The following is a 13824-nucleotide window of genomic DNA, read 5'->3' on the forward strand; positions in this document are numbered from 1 at the left end:
ACTATTCCTCTTTCACACATTTGATTGGGGGCAGTCTCATTTATCAAAGTATAAAACAGAAAAAAAATATTAATTTTTTAAAGCATTATCTCTCATGTTACTTGAGTTCCTTACCAGAAGAATCCTAGAAGACAAGACTGCTATTCTTTTTGCATAAGTAAGATAATCATGACTCAAAACAGGTTAAGTAACTTTCCCAAGGCCACTCAAGTGTAAGTAGCAGACCTGAGCTTTAAATTGAGATCTATCTGATTTTAAATGCTAGAGAGGGGGTGGAGAAAAGGGAACCCTCTTAACACTGTTGGTGGGAATGCAAACTAGTACAGCCATTATAGAGAACAGTGTAGAGATTCCTTAAAAAACTGGAAATAGAACTGCCATACAACCCAAGCAATCCCACTGCTGGGCATACACACTGAGGAAACCAGAATTGAAAGAGACACGTGTACCCCAATGTTCATCACAGCACTGTTTACAATAGCTAGGCCATATAAGCAACCTAGATGTCCATTGGCAGATGAATGGATAAGAAAGCTGTGGTACATATAAAGAATGGAATATTACTCAGTCATTAGAAAGAATGCATTTGAATCAGTTCTAATGATGTGGATGAAACTGGAGCCTATTATACAGAGTGAAGTAAGTTAGAAAAATACCAATACTGTGCATTAACACATATATATGGAATTTAGAAAGATGATAATGATGACCCTATATGCGAGACAGCAAAAGAGACACAGAGATAAAGAACAGACTTTTGGACTCTGTGGGAGAAGGTAAGGGTGGGATGATTTGAAAGAATAGCTTTAACCTAGATGCCCATCAGCAGACGAATGGATAAGGAAGCTATGGTACGTATACACCCTGGAATATTACTCAGCCATTAAAAAGAATTCATTTAAATCAGTTCTAATGAGATAGATGAAACTGGAGCCCATTATACAGAGTGAAGTAAGCCAGAAAGATAAAGACCAATACAGTATACTAACGCATATATATGGAATTTAGAAAGATGGTAATGATAACCCTATATGCAAAATAGAAAAAGAGACACAGATGTACAGAACAGACTTTTGGACTCTGTGGGAGAAGGCGAAGGTGGGATGTTTAGAGAGAGCAGCATCGAAACATGTATATTATCTAGGGTGAAGCAGATCACCAGCCCAGGCTGGATGCATGAGACAAGTGCTCGGGCCTGGTGCACTGGGAAGACCCAGAGGAATTGGGTGGAGAGAGAGGTGGGAGGGGGGATTGGGATGGGGAATACATGTAAATCCATGGCTGATTCATGTCAATGTATGACAAAAACGAAAATAAATAAATAAATAAATAAAAGTGATAAAGACATTTAAAAAAAAAAAGGAAGAACAGCTTTGAAACATGTATATTACCATATGTGAAATAGATCGCCAGTCCAGGATCAATGCGTGAGACAGGGCGCTCAGGGCCAGTGCACTCAGATGACCCAGAGTGATGAGATGGGGAGGGGAGTGGGTCGGAGTTTCATGATGGGGGACACGTGTACACCCGTAGCTGATTTGTGTTGATGTATGGTGAATTACATCATTGTAATTATTGTAATTACAACAACTGTAAAGTAATTACAATATTGTAAAGTAATTAGCCTCCAATTAAAATAAATAAATTAATTAAAAATAAAAAAATAAATGCTATGCTTTGCTCTGTACATGTTGTCTCACACTGATGGATGCACATAATTGCCTTTTCAAAAAACTATTAGTTCATATAGATATATTAACATTTTTCTAACTAGTTGTATTTTTTCTACAGGATAATCGACTGCATAGAAATGTTCTTATTTTAAGTATTATTTAAAGATTCTCAGAAGTTACTGAAAGAGTAAAAGAATTCCATTAATTTGTTCTTATTCTAGCATGACGATGTTAGCAGACCGAAGTATTTCTCCAAAACCAAAGGCAGAAGCAGGTAATTAATAATGAAATTTGCATCAGGTTCATATTCAGAATCAGGTAATTAATGATGTAACTAATCATTTTTATAATCCTCTATTTCTTTATTTTTGTCACAGTATGGTATATGTTAAGAAAACTGGTAGCCCAGGAAACTGAGTGCTTTTTAATGTGTGGTTGTATTTAAGAAATGAAGATGTGTGAGGTTAGGTCTTAACTATCCCCACAGTACCTATCATTAATTCATTTAATAAACATCTACTGAGTATATATTCTATACTAGGCATTACTATATATACGAACAGGGAGTGATGTAGTTCCCCTGTCCTTGTAAATTTCAATCATAGGAGAAGAAGGTAATCAGTTAACAGATACATTGAAGTTATGTGTGATGATTGAAAAATAAAAGAAACAACAAAATGCCTTGCATTTTTTGGCCCTCTATTATGCAGTTTATTATTAGAATAAACTAAGCAAGACATTTACAACCTTATTAACATCTGCTTCATTTCAGATTTCTATTTTCTTTATTTCCTGCAATAAGTTTTATAACATTTGTTTAGGGATAAATTTAAAGAATTACTTGCTTTGTTCCTGATGCATATAAAAGTCTGCATGAGCTAGGGAAAAAAAAGGAATTTTTGGTGTTATCTTTATTTTAAGCAGTTATCTTAATGAGCATTTATAAAATGCTAGGTATTAGGAAGTATGGGTATAAAAATGATTAAGGTGGTTTCCATCCTAAGGGAAATGAATCTGGTGATAAAAGCTAAACTTGTAAAAGCACACATCCTTGAAAAGAGTAGCACCTACTACCCTGGAGGATGAGCATTAGAAGAAAGATTTGTTTTACAGATGAAAGATTAAGGAGCTTGTGAACAAGAGAAGAAAGCTATGAAAGGGAAAGTTGATAAGGGCACCAAAAACAATCATGATTTTATCTACATCTTGGCAAATAAAAAGCTTCTGTTTGCAGTGGAAAATATCTATAAAGCCTGGTAGTAATGCTGAATAGTCATTCTGTAATTAACGTACGCTTTTGTATTATTATTATGTGGTTGATTGACTTAAATTTTAAAATTAATCACATTTTGCTCCAGCGGTATTCTCCACATATTCCTTAATTCAACAAATCCGTTTGTTCCAGTTGTTTTTCAGGCTCTAAACTAAATATTTGGAAACTGAGAAATGACTATATTTCTGACCTCAAAGATCCAATAGTCTAGTACTAGAAACAAACGAGAAATTACTTCTCAGACTTCTGCTCAACCTTCTTTGCAATCTTATCTACTGCTATTAGTTGTTAAATGTGGGAGTTCTTAAAGGCTGATTCCTAGATTTTAATCTCCTTTCAGTCTACCCACTGATATGTATAAGTATCCTATAAAAGGCAGGACATCCAAATTTTCCATTCATGACTCTCTTCTCTGGAGCTGCCTGTGGACATCTCCCCTTGGATGATGTGAGATACCTTATCTCATCATTCATTAATTTCCCTCATTCAGCAAATATTTATTAAGCACTCATGGTGTAACACAAACTGTTTTAGTTGCTGGGGAGCATGACAGATTCCTTGCCCTAACATGGTATATGTTATAGTAGAGAAAGAAAGATAATAAACAGATAAACAAGTACATATAACAATGTCAGAAATAAGAGTAATGTGGTACAAAAAGGAAGGTAAAAACACAGAGTGTGGCTAGGGATGCTGTTTTGGCCAAGTTAATCAGGGTAGGCCTTTCTGAGGACGTGACATTTGCACAGAGCTTGAATGAAGTGAGAGAGTGGGCTATGTGAGAAATCTGAAGGCAGAGCGTGCCAGGCAAAGGGAATAATAAGAGAAAAGGCCATGAGATGGGAATGTGTTTAACATGTTTGAAGAAAAGAGGTTAGTGTGACTGGAGCAAAATAAGGAAGTAAAAGTGAATAGTTGAGGATATCCCTGGTGGCTCAGTGGATAAGCATCTACCTGCCAGTACAGGGGACATGGGTTCAGTCCCTGGCCTGAGAAGATTCCACATGCCACAGAGCAACTAAGCCCATGTGCTACAACTACTGAGCCCAGGCTCTGGAACCTGCAAGCCACAACTAGTGGGCCGCTGTGTACTGAAACCTAGAGCCTATGCTCCTCAACAAGAGAAGCCACTGCAATGAAAAGCCCACTCATGACAAGAAGAGTGGTCCCTGCTTGCTGCAAGTAAGGAAAGCCCATGCGCAGCAACAAAGACACAGAGCAGCCAAAAATAAAAATAATTAATTTTAAAATATTTTTTAAAAATTTCTGATGAAGTGTTAATTTAAAAAAAAATTAATGGTTGAATTGTGGTCACAGAGCAAGTAGTATAATGTAGTCTTATAAGCCATCACAAGGAGGAGGAATATTTTTCTAAATGTTCTGATAAGTACATTTAGAGTAGAGGAAGGACATAATAAGGTACATATTTTAGAATTATTACTGTTGCTACTATGCAGAGAATAGACTAAGGGGGCAAGAGTGGAAGCAAGAAAACATTGTCAGATAAACTTTTTCAGATAAAATGGTCAAACAATAGTATTTGAGACTTAAGTGGTTGGTAGCAGTGGTCTGATTTAAAATATATTTTAAAGGCAGATGGGCCAGGATTTTCTGATTAGGCTCCTTAATGGGTAAGAGAGAAAAGTCAAGAATGACTCTTAAATTATCGGTTTGAGCAACTAGATGAATATTGGTATAATTTCTTGCAATAGGGACATTGTAGGGCAGAGCAAGTTAGGAGAGTGACTAAGAGACTTTGATTTGCACATATTAACTTTGTTCTGTCAGCTCATCTACGTAATGTTCCACAAAAGAATAAATACACAAATATGCATACACTCAATATATTCAATATATATGAAGCTCGAGATCAGGCAAGACTATTCTGAAAGACAGAAGTCAGAATAATGATAATCTTTAGAAAGGGAGATCAGTTCAGTTCAGTCACTCAGTCGTATCTGACTCTTTGCGACCCCATGGACTGGAGCACACCGGGCCTCCCTGTCCACCACCAACACCTGGAATTTACTCAAACTCATGTCCATTGAGTTGGTGATGCCATCCAATCATCTCCTCCTCTGTCATCCCCTTCTCCTCCTGCCTTCAATCTTTCCCAGCATCAGGGTCTTTTCAAATGAGTCAGCTCTTCACATCAGCTGGACAAAGTTTCGGAGTTTCGGTTTCAACATCAGTCCTTCCAATGAACACTCAGGACTGATCTCTTTTAGGATGGACTGGTTGGATCTCCTTTCAGTCCAAGGGAACTCTCAAGAGTCTTCTCCAACACAACAGTGCAAAAGCATCAATTCTTTGTCACTCAGCTTTCTTTATAGTCCAACTCTCACATTCATACATGATTACTGGAAAAACCATAGCCTTGACTAGACGGACCTTTGTTGGTTGACAAAAGTAATGTCTCTGTTTTTTAATATGCTGTCTAGGTTGGTCATAACTTTCCTTCCAAGGAGTAAGTGTCTTTTAATTTCATGGCTGCAATCACCACCTGCAGTGATTTTGGAGCCCAAAAAAATAAAGTCAGCCACTGTTTCCCCATCTATTTGCCATGAAGTGATGGGACCGGATGCCATGATCTTAGTTTTCTGAATTTTGAGCTTTAAGCCAACTTTTTCACTCTCTTCTTTCACTTTCATCAAGAGGCTCTTTTGTTCTTCTTCGCTTTCTGCCATAAGGGTGGTGTCATCTGCATATCTGAGGTTATTGATATTTCTCCTGGTAATTTTGATTCCAGCTTGTGCTTCATCCAGCCCAGCATTTCTCATGATGTACTCTGCATATAAGTTAAATAAGCATGGTGACAATATACAGCCTTGACGTACTCCCTTTCCTGTTTGGAACCAGTCTGTTGTTCCATGTCCAGTTCTAACTGTTGCTTCCAGACCTGCATACAGATTTCTCAAGAGGCAGGTCAGGTGGTTCGGTATTCCTATCTCTTTCAAAAGTTTCCACAGTTTATAGTGATCCACAGAGTCAAAGGCTTTGGCATAGTCAATAGAGCTGAAATCGATGTTTTTCTGGAACTCTCTTGCTTTTTTGATGACCCAGCAGATGTTGGAAATTTGGTCTCTGGTTCCCCTTCCTTTTCTAAAACGAGCTTGAACATCTGGAAGTTCATGCTTCATGTATTGTTGAAGCCTGGCTTGGAGAATTTTGAGCATTACTTTACTAGTGTGTGAGATGAGTGCAATTGTGCAGTAGTTTGAGCATTCTCTGGCATTGCCTTTCTTAGGGATTGGAGTGAAAACTGACCTTTTCCAGTCTTGTGGCCACTGCTGAGTTTTCCAAGTTTGCTGGCATATTGAGTGCCGCACTATCACAGTATCATCTTTTAGGATTCGGAATAGCTCAACTGGAATTCCATCACCCAGTAGGTTTCTTCGTAGTGATGCTTCCTAAGGCCCACTTGACTTCACTTTCTAGGATGTCTGGCTCTAGGTGAGTGATCACACCATCGTGATCATCTGGGTCGTGAAAATCTTTTTTGTACAGTTCTTCTGTGTATTCTTGCCAACTCTTCTTAATATCTTCTGCTTCTGTTAGGTCCCTACCATTTCTGTCCTTTATTGAGCCCATCTTTGCATGGAATGTTCCCTTGGTATCTCTAATTTTCTTGAAGAGATTTCTAGTCTTTCCCATGCTATTGTTTTCCTCTATTTCTTTGCACTGATCAGTGAGGAAGGCTTTCTCATCTCTCTGTGCTATTCTTTGGAACTCTGCATTCAAATGGGTATATCTTTCTTTTTCTCCTTTGCTTTTCAGTTCTCTTCTTTACACAGCTATTTGTAAGGCCTCCTTAGACAGCCATTTTGCTTTTTTGCATTTCTTTTCTTGGGGAGATACTAACTGGGAGAGAAAATATGAAGAATGGAAAGCAACTTCTGTGGTGTTGGAAATATTTTATGTCTTGATCTAGGAGATAACTATGTGGACAAATCCATGTAAATACAAGAGTTGTTCCCACTATTGTATATATGGATTACCTTAGTAAAATATTAAAACATCAAGGGAAAAAAACAAAACACCAAGAGGCTTATTAACCTTCAGTTGGGGATGTCATGAAGACAATTTGTGACACAAGAGCCCAGAGTTCAGGGCAGAGACTGTGGCTGTAGATAAACATTTAGAGTCAGATATAGAGGTTTTGAAGTCATAAGAGTAGATGTGTCATTTATGAAGAGAAAATTTAAAAATAGACATGTAAAAAGAATGTGAATGGAACACTTCAACAGTTAGAAGCAGCTATAACAGAAGTTTCCAAGAGGTTAAACAGAAATTGTCGATGAATTGTCACAACCAAGGCTTAGCCCAGTCTTCCTTGTCCAGTGTCCTCCAACTCAGCAAATGTAGCTTGACGAACTGAAACATGGGACCATCCTCAAAACCTTCTGCTTTGTCATTCCTGTCTCTAATTTGTTACCAAGTCCTGGTATTAATTTTATCTTTTACAGAACTATCAAACCTACAGCTTCTCTCTACATTGGAAGACGAAGAAGAGAGGGATAATTAGCCTCAAAGGTTGCCAAATTTAGCAAACAAAAATACACAATGCCCAAAATTTCAATTCAGATAAGCAGCAAATAATTTTTAATAGAATTGTATCGTAAACATTGCATAGACAGCACTATTACATGGAAAATATTTACAGTAAAAAAAAAAATTGGTAATTCATCTGAAATTTAAATGGGCATCCTGTATTTAATCTAGCAATATATTAGCCTCTGCAGTGAGGCTATAATATGTAATACAAGGATTAGAAAAACAAGAGTTTGTATGCCAGTTTGAAGAGCTTAAGTTTAACTTGAGGGTAATAAAAAACCTTTGAAGGGTTTTAAGCAGATGTTAGATTTGTATTAATATTTTGGGTATACAGTGTGGACAGTGGACTTTAGAGGGAGATGAAGCTACATGAAGCCTATGAAGTTACATAGGAAGCTATGTAACTGTTAAGTGTGGGGTACAGATAAAGTTAACATTATTCTCAATGGTGAAAACCTGAAAGCATTCCCCCTAACATCAGGAACAAGACAAGCGTGTCCACTTTCACCACTGTTAATAAACATAGTTCTGGAAGTCTGAGCTACAGCAATCAGAGGAAAAAAAAGAAATAAAAGGAATCCAGATCAGAAAAGAAGTAAACCTCTCACTGTTTGCAGATGACCGCATAGTGTACATAGAAAACTACTAGATACTATCAGAAAATTACTATCAGAAAATACTATCAGAAAATTACTAGAGCTAATCAGTGAACTCAGCAAAGTCACAGGATACAAAATCAACACACAGAAATCACTTGCATTTCTATATACTAACAATGAAAAATCAGAAAGCAAAATTAAGGAATCCTATTCACCACTGCAACAAAAAGAATAAAATATCTAGGAATAAACTTGCCTAAGAAGACAAAAGAACTGTACACAGAAAATTGTAAGCCACTGATGAAAGAAATCAAAGATGACATAAACAGATGTAGAGATATTCCATGTTCCTGAGTAGGAAGAATCAATATTGTGAAAATGACTATACTACCAAATGCAAAATACAGATTCAACGAGATCCCTGTCAAATTACCAATGGCATTTCCCACAGAACTAGAACAAAAAATTTCACAATTCATATGGAAGCACAAAAGACCGCAAATAGCCAAAGGAGTCTTGAGAAAGAATGGAACTGGAGGAGTCAGCCTTCCTGAATTCAGATTACACTACAACACTACCATCATCAAGACAGCATGGCACTGGCACAAAGACAGAAATACAGACCAATGGAGCAAGACAGAAAGCCCAGAAATAAACCCATGCATCTATGGGTACCTTTTTTTTTTTTTTTTTTGGACAAAGGAGGCAAGAAAATACAATGGGGCAAAGACAATGTGGTAAAGACCTCTTCAACAAATGGTGCTGGGAAAACTGGACAGCTACATGTAAAAGAATGACATTAGAACACTTCCTAACACCATACACAAAGATAAACTGGAAATGGATTAAAGACCTAAATGTAACACCAGAAACCATAAAACTCTTAGAGGAAAACATAGGCAGAACATTCGATGACACAAATCAAAGCAAGATCCTCTATGACCCACCTCCTAGAGTAATGGAAACAAAAACAAAAGTAAACAAGTGGGACCTGATTAAACTTAAAAGCTGTTGCACAGCAAAGGAAACTACAAGCAAGGTGAAAAGACAAGCCTCAGAATGGGAGAAAATAATAACAAATGAAACAACTGACAAAGGATTAATTTCCAAACTATACAAGCAGCTCATACAAGTCAATGCCAGAAAAACAAACAACCCAGTCAAAAAGTGGGAAAAAGACCTAAACAGACATTTCTCCAAAGAAGACCTACAGATGGCCAAGATAAACACATGAAAGGGTGATCAATATCACTCATTATTAGAGAAATGCAAATCAAAACTATAAGGAGATACCACACACTGGTCAGAATGGCCATCATCAAAAAGTCTACAAACAATAAATGCTGGAGAGGGTGTGGAGAAAAGGGAATGCTCTTGCACTGTTGGTGGGAATGTAAATTGATAGAGCCACTATGGATGATGGCAGGAAGATTCCTTAAAAATCTAGGAATAAAACCACCATATGACCCAGCGATCCTACTCCTAGGCATATACCCTGAGGAAACCAAAATTGAAAAAGACGCATGTAATCCCATTGTTCATCGCAGCACTGTTTACAATAGCTAGAACATGGAAGTAACCTCGATGTAACCATCGAGGAAGTAACCATTGACAGATAAATGGATAAAGAAGTTGTGGTACATATACACAATGGAATATTACTCAGCCATAAAAAGGAATGCATTTGAGTCTGTTCTAATGAAGTGGATGAACCTAGAGCCAATTAATACAAAGTGAAGTAAGTCAGAAAGAGAAAGAGAAATATCGTATTCTAGCCCATATATACAGAATCTAGAAAAATGGTACTGAATAATTTATTTACAGGGCAGCAGTGGACAGACAGACATAGAGAATAGATCTATGGACATGGGGAGAGGGGAGGAGAGGGTGAGGTGTATGGACAGAGTAACATGGAAACTTACATTCCCATATGTAAAATAGATAGCCAACAGGAATTTACTGTTTGTCTCAGGAAACTCAAACAGGGAATTATGTATCAACCTAGAAGGGTAGGATGGGAGGGAGATGGGAGGGAGGTTCAAAAGGGAGGGGAGATATGTATACCTATGGCTGATTCATGCTGAGGTTTGACAGAAAACAACAAAATTCTGTAAAGTGATTATCCTTCAATTAAAAAATAAATTGTTTAAAAATAAAGAGGCTTGAGTATGTTTTAAACGCTAGTAAAAAAAGTTATAGTAGAAAGAGAATGGAAATGGAAGGATAATTAAGAATTCAAGTTCCATTCAACTTTTTCTACTAATTGAAAGATAAATCTTTTATATACAGTTTATTTATTCCTATGAAACCTGGAGATTTTGAGATAAAGATATTTTTAAGAATTCTTTCTCCTGTCAAGTTGTTCAAGTTAGGTTGTTCAACATATACTAAGTTTTTCTTCTAAAACTATTACAAAATCAATCATTAAAATCCATTTTTTTTTTTCAAATTTGAGTTCTCTTTTCTGTACTTTAGATCTAACAACAGGTTAAATAGTGTTAAATAATTAACACTATAGTATATCTTGTTATAGATAATGCATCTTGTGGAGTTTTACTTGCTGAGAAAAATTACCCTGGGGAAAAGAAAGAAAAAGTAAGTATTGAAGCAGAATAACCTTATAAACCATAAGTTTTGTTAATATAGAAAATACTTTTTTCTTTTAGACAATACTTTATTACGAATTATTTTTAAGCTATTTAAGCCAATAATTGAAAACATTTTTGGAGTTTATCAGATTACATTATTGTTACATGTATATATACTCTATATAAATTTAATGAAAGAGGATTAAAATGTACAATTTTTCCATTTTCTTTTTGGACAATTGGATGTCTGTTAGTAATTTAAAGTGACAATAATGCATTTGCTCTGTAGTCAAAACAGTGTTCTATGCTAAGGAATTATAAATCAGTACATTAGGCCTGAAATCCAGTGGTCTTTGAGAAGGAATTCGGACTTGACTTTGTATATAAAAGTAGCTACTATTTGAGTGGCTACTCAATGTAAGCATCATTCCAAGCAGTTTTTGTTAATTATATGTTTTTGTAGCATTCCTGTTAGGTAAGTCTTTCATTTATTTTTTAGCTATTTGATAGCTGAGAAAAATGAGGTTAAGTGTTACCCAATATGCTTGAGAAATTTATGGCAAGTCTTCCTTGGTCTGAAGCCTATACTTTTTTCACTCTACCATACTGTCATTGTATAACTGGGGAGCAGATTGAGAGAGGGCACGAATGTTAGCAAGAAGATTCATAAATACAAAGTTACAAAGATTTTTGGTGGGAGATTGTGGTAGCTTTAACTAGGATGTTTTGTAGGAGATATGGAAAAATATGCATGGATTCATGATATTTTGCCTGTAGAGTTCATGGATTGAATATAGAGGCAGAAAGAGTGAGTAGTGAGTGTCAAGAAAGACTTCTAGGTTTGTGTCTTAAGCAGCTTTGATGGATAAAGGTGCTATATAATGTGATAGGAAAAGTAGGAGGTCTGAAGGCACATGAAGATGAAAATGTTGGAAGCACCCCTGACTGCAAGTTTGCAGGTCAGAAAAATAAAAGAGGAGTGTACAATATTATAGATATTTTAGATCGTATAGTATTGGATGAAATCACTTGGGAAAGAGTATCTAGAGAGTAAGGAAGAGAAAGGGATCCAGGATCAATTCTTGGAAAATTCTACAGTCAGATGGAAAAGAAACAGTGGACAGAGAGGAGGGGAAAATAAACAGCATATTGTATCATAGAAGATACGGGAGGAGGACTTTTGCTCCTAAAAGGGAGAGGGGCCAGTTTTGCCGAGTGCTGCTTGCAGGTCATGTTATAAAGAATTTTGGAAAATTGGAGGACTTCCAGTTTCTGATCTAACATGAAAGGAATTTAGAAATCATTGCTCTGTCCTAGCAAGTAGAAACCTGTACAAACTGAAAAAATGAGCAACGCTTTATAGATCTGTCAAAAAGTAAGGTCACATGGTAAACTGCTACACCAGATCATGGAAAGACAGACAGGTGGATACAGAGAATATTGACCTTCCAGAGCAGAAACACATGAACAGAAACCTCTCTGAGAACCAGTGCTGGGGTGGGAAAACTAAAAATGTCATTGATGAATTTCTGAAGCCTCATTGTAGACAACTCAAGAGGAACCCATTCATCAGAGGAACCTCCACACTTCTGTGAGTTTTACCTGCAGAAACTCTACCACATCCTCATAATGAATATCAGTGAAGAATACCCTCATAGTTCTGGTAGTGGGAAGGGAAAAGAAACCATTTTGAAATATCTCAGAATATTCTGTTCTTAACAGAGCCTGCTCTTAGCAGGCTTTAAGATCCTAACTTGCCGGGATTTTAGCAGAGCCTAGCCTACCTGGGGAAGGGAAATACCTGATTCCAGCCAGCTCTGCCCTTCCAAGCAGAGAAAGAAAATTGCCCTATTCTAGCTCCCTCTAGCCTTCCATATCGGGGAATGGAAGTACCCAACTACTATAGGATGGTCCTTTCTAGCCATCCTGTCTCAATTTGAGGGGAGGCGAACTAAGAAGAACTGGTGATGTTCACAGTCCAGGGGCATAGGCTCAATAAAATACTGACTTAATCATAGAATTGTAGAAGGCTTCCCTTCTTCCCCCACAATTTATCAGTGAATTATTAAAGACTATTCACCACAGTTGTTATTATCCAGTACAACATGTCCACCTTTTAGCAAAAATTACAAGCCATATTAAAGGCCAGAAATTACTGTTTAAAGAGACTGAATAAGCATTGGAACCAGAGTCAGATATTACAGTAGTGTTAGAATTATCAGACCAGAAATATAAAATAACTATAATTAATATGCTAAGGCAGTTACAGGAAAAAGTAGACAACATGCTACATAAGCAGAGAGACGGGAATTCTAAGAAATAATCTGAAAAGGAATGCTTGAGATCAGAAATGCTATAGTAGGAATGAAGAATGCTTTACTTATTTTTGAGAAAAAGTTTTTAAGTTTAAACTTTGAAGTTGAGAGAATTATAGATAGAAATACATATCCCATTTTAATTATAACACACATCCATATAACAGTAAAAGTAGGACATCTGAGAAGTGATACAAAAAAATACTTTTTTTAGCACTGTGAAATGTGTCTTAGGATTCTGAATTTGTTTCAGCCTGAAAAAGATCCTGAATCTGGAGACACAAATTTTCAAACAACCTTAAGCTGTCGTCATCTAAAAATCAAGGTTTCATCATCTCACCAGAGGTCTGTTGTAGAAAGCAGTGCAGGTGAATCAGTTGCTAAAGTTCTGCTGCCTCAGCCTCTCAAACCTGCATTGGTAAGCACTGGCCTTTTATTAGCTGATTCTTGAAAGGACTGTAAAATGAAAATGTACTTCTTAGAAAGATTTAGATGTACATAATTTCTTAGCAAAACTAGGAAAAATTGCTGAGAATCTATATACTTACAGCTATATACAGGCAGGTATGTTTTAAATGGACTAACAGTTGACAGTTGGTTTGCTTGAGACCACTGGGAAAGATTATTCGGCAGAATTAAGAGTTCAAGTGGCACATTGGAGGGGTAATACTGGGGAAAGGAAAGCAGGGAGGAAGGCAGATTGGGGTGAAATAGCCTCAGTCTTCAATGCAGAGCTGAAAAAAGCTCTCCCAGTGGGGAGGTCTCAGCATAGATTGTCCATTACAGGAATGTTACATTGGGCTGCTATGTTCAGATGTTGAC

At 36.8% G+C, this 13824-nt stretch overlaps 1 protein-coding gene across 1 annotated transcript in view; it reads left to right on the top strand.

Moving 5' to 3' along the window:
• Window positions 1-13824, top strand: part of MEIKIN (meiotic kinetochore factor) — a 136381-nt gene that overhangs the window by 57391 nt on the left and 65166 nt on the right. Inside the window, exons 8-9 of the mRNA XM_065918164.1 lie at window positions 1895-1947; window positions 10633-10694. Of these exons, the coding sequence (XP_065774236.1) occupies window positions 1895-1947; window positions 10633-10694 (115 nt within the window). The remainder of the gene's footprint in view (window positions 1-1894; window positions 1948-10632; window positions 10695-13824) is intronic.

The sequence above is a fragment of the Muntiacus reevesi genome, chromosome 1, assembly GCF_963930625.1.
Source record: "Muntiacus reevesi chromosome 1, mMunRee1.1, whole genome shotgun sequence".
NCBI classification, from domain to species: Eukaryota; Metazoa; Chordata; class Mammalia; order Artiodactyla; family Cervidae; genus Muntiacus; species Muntiacus reevesi.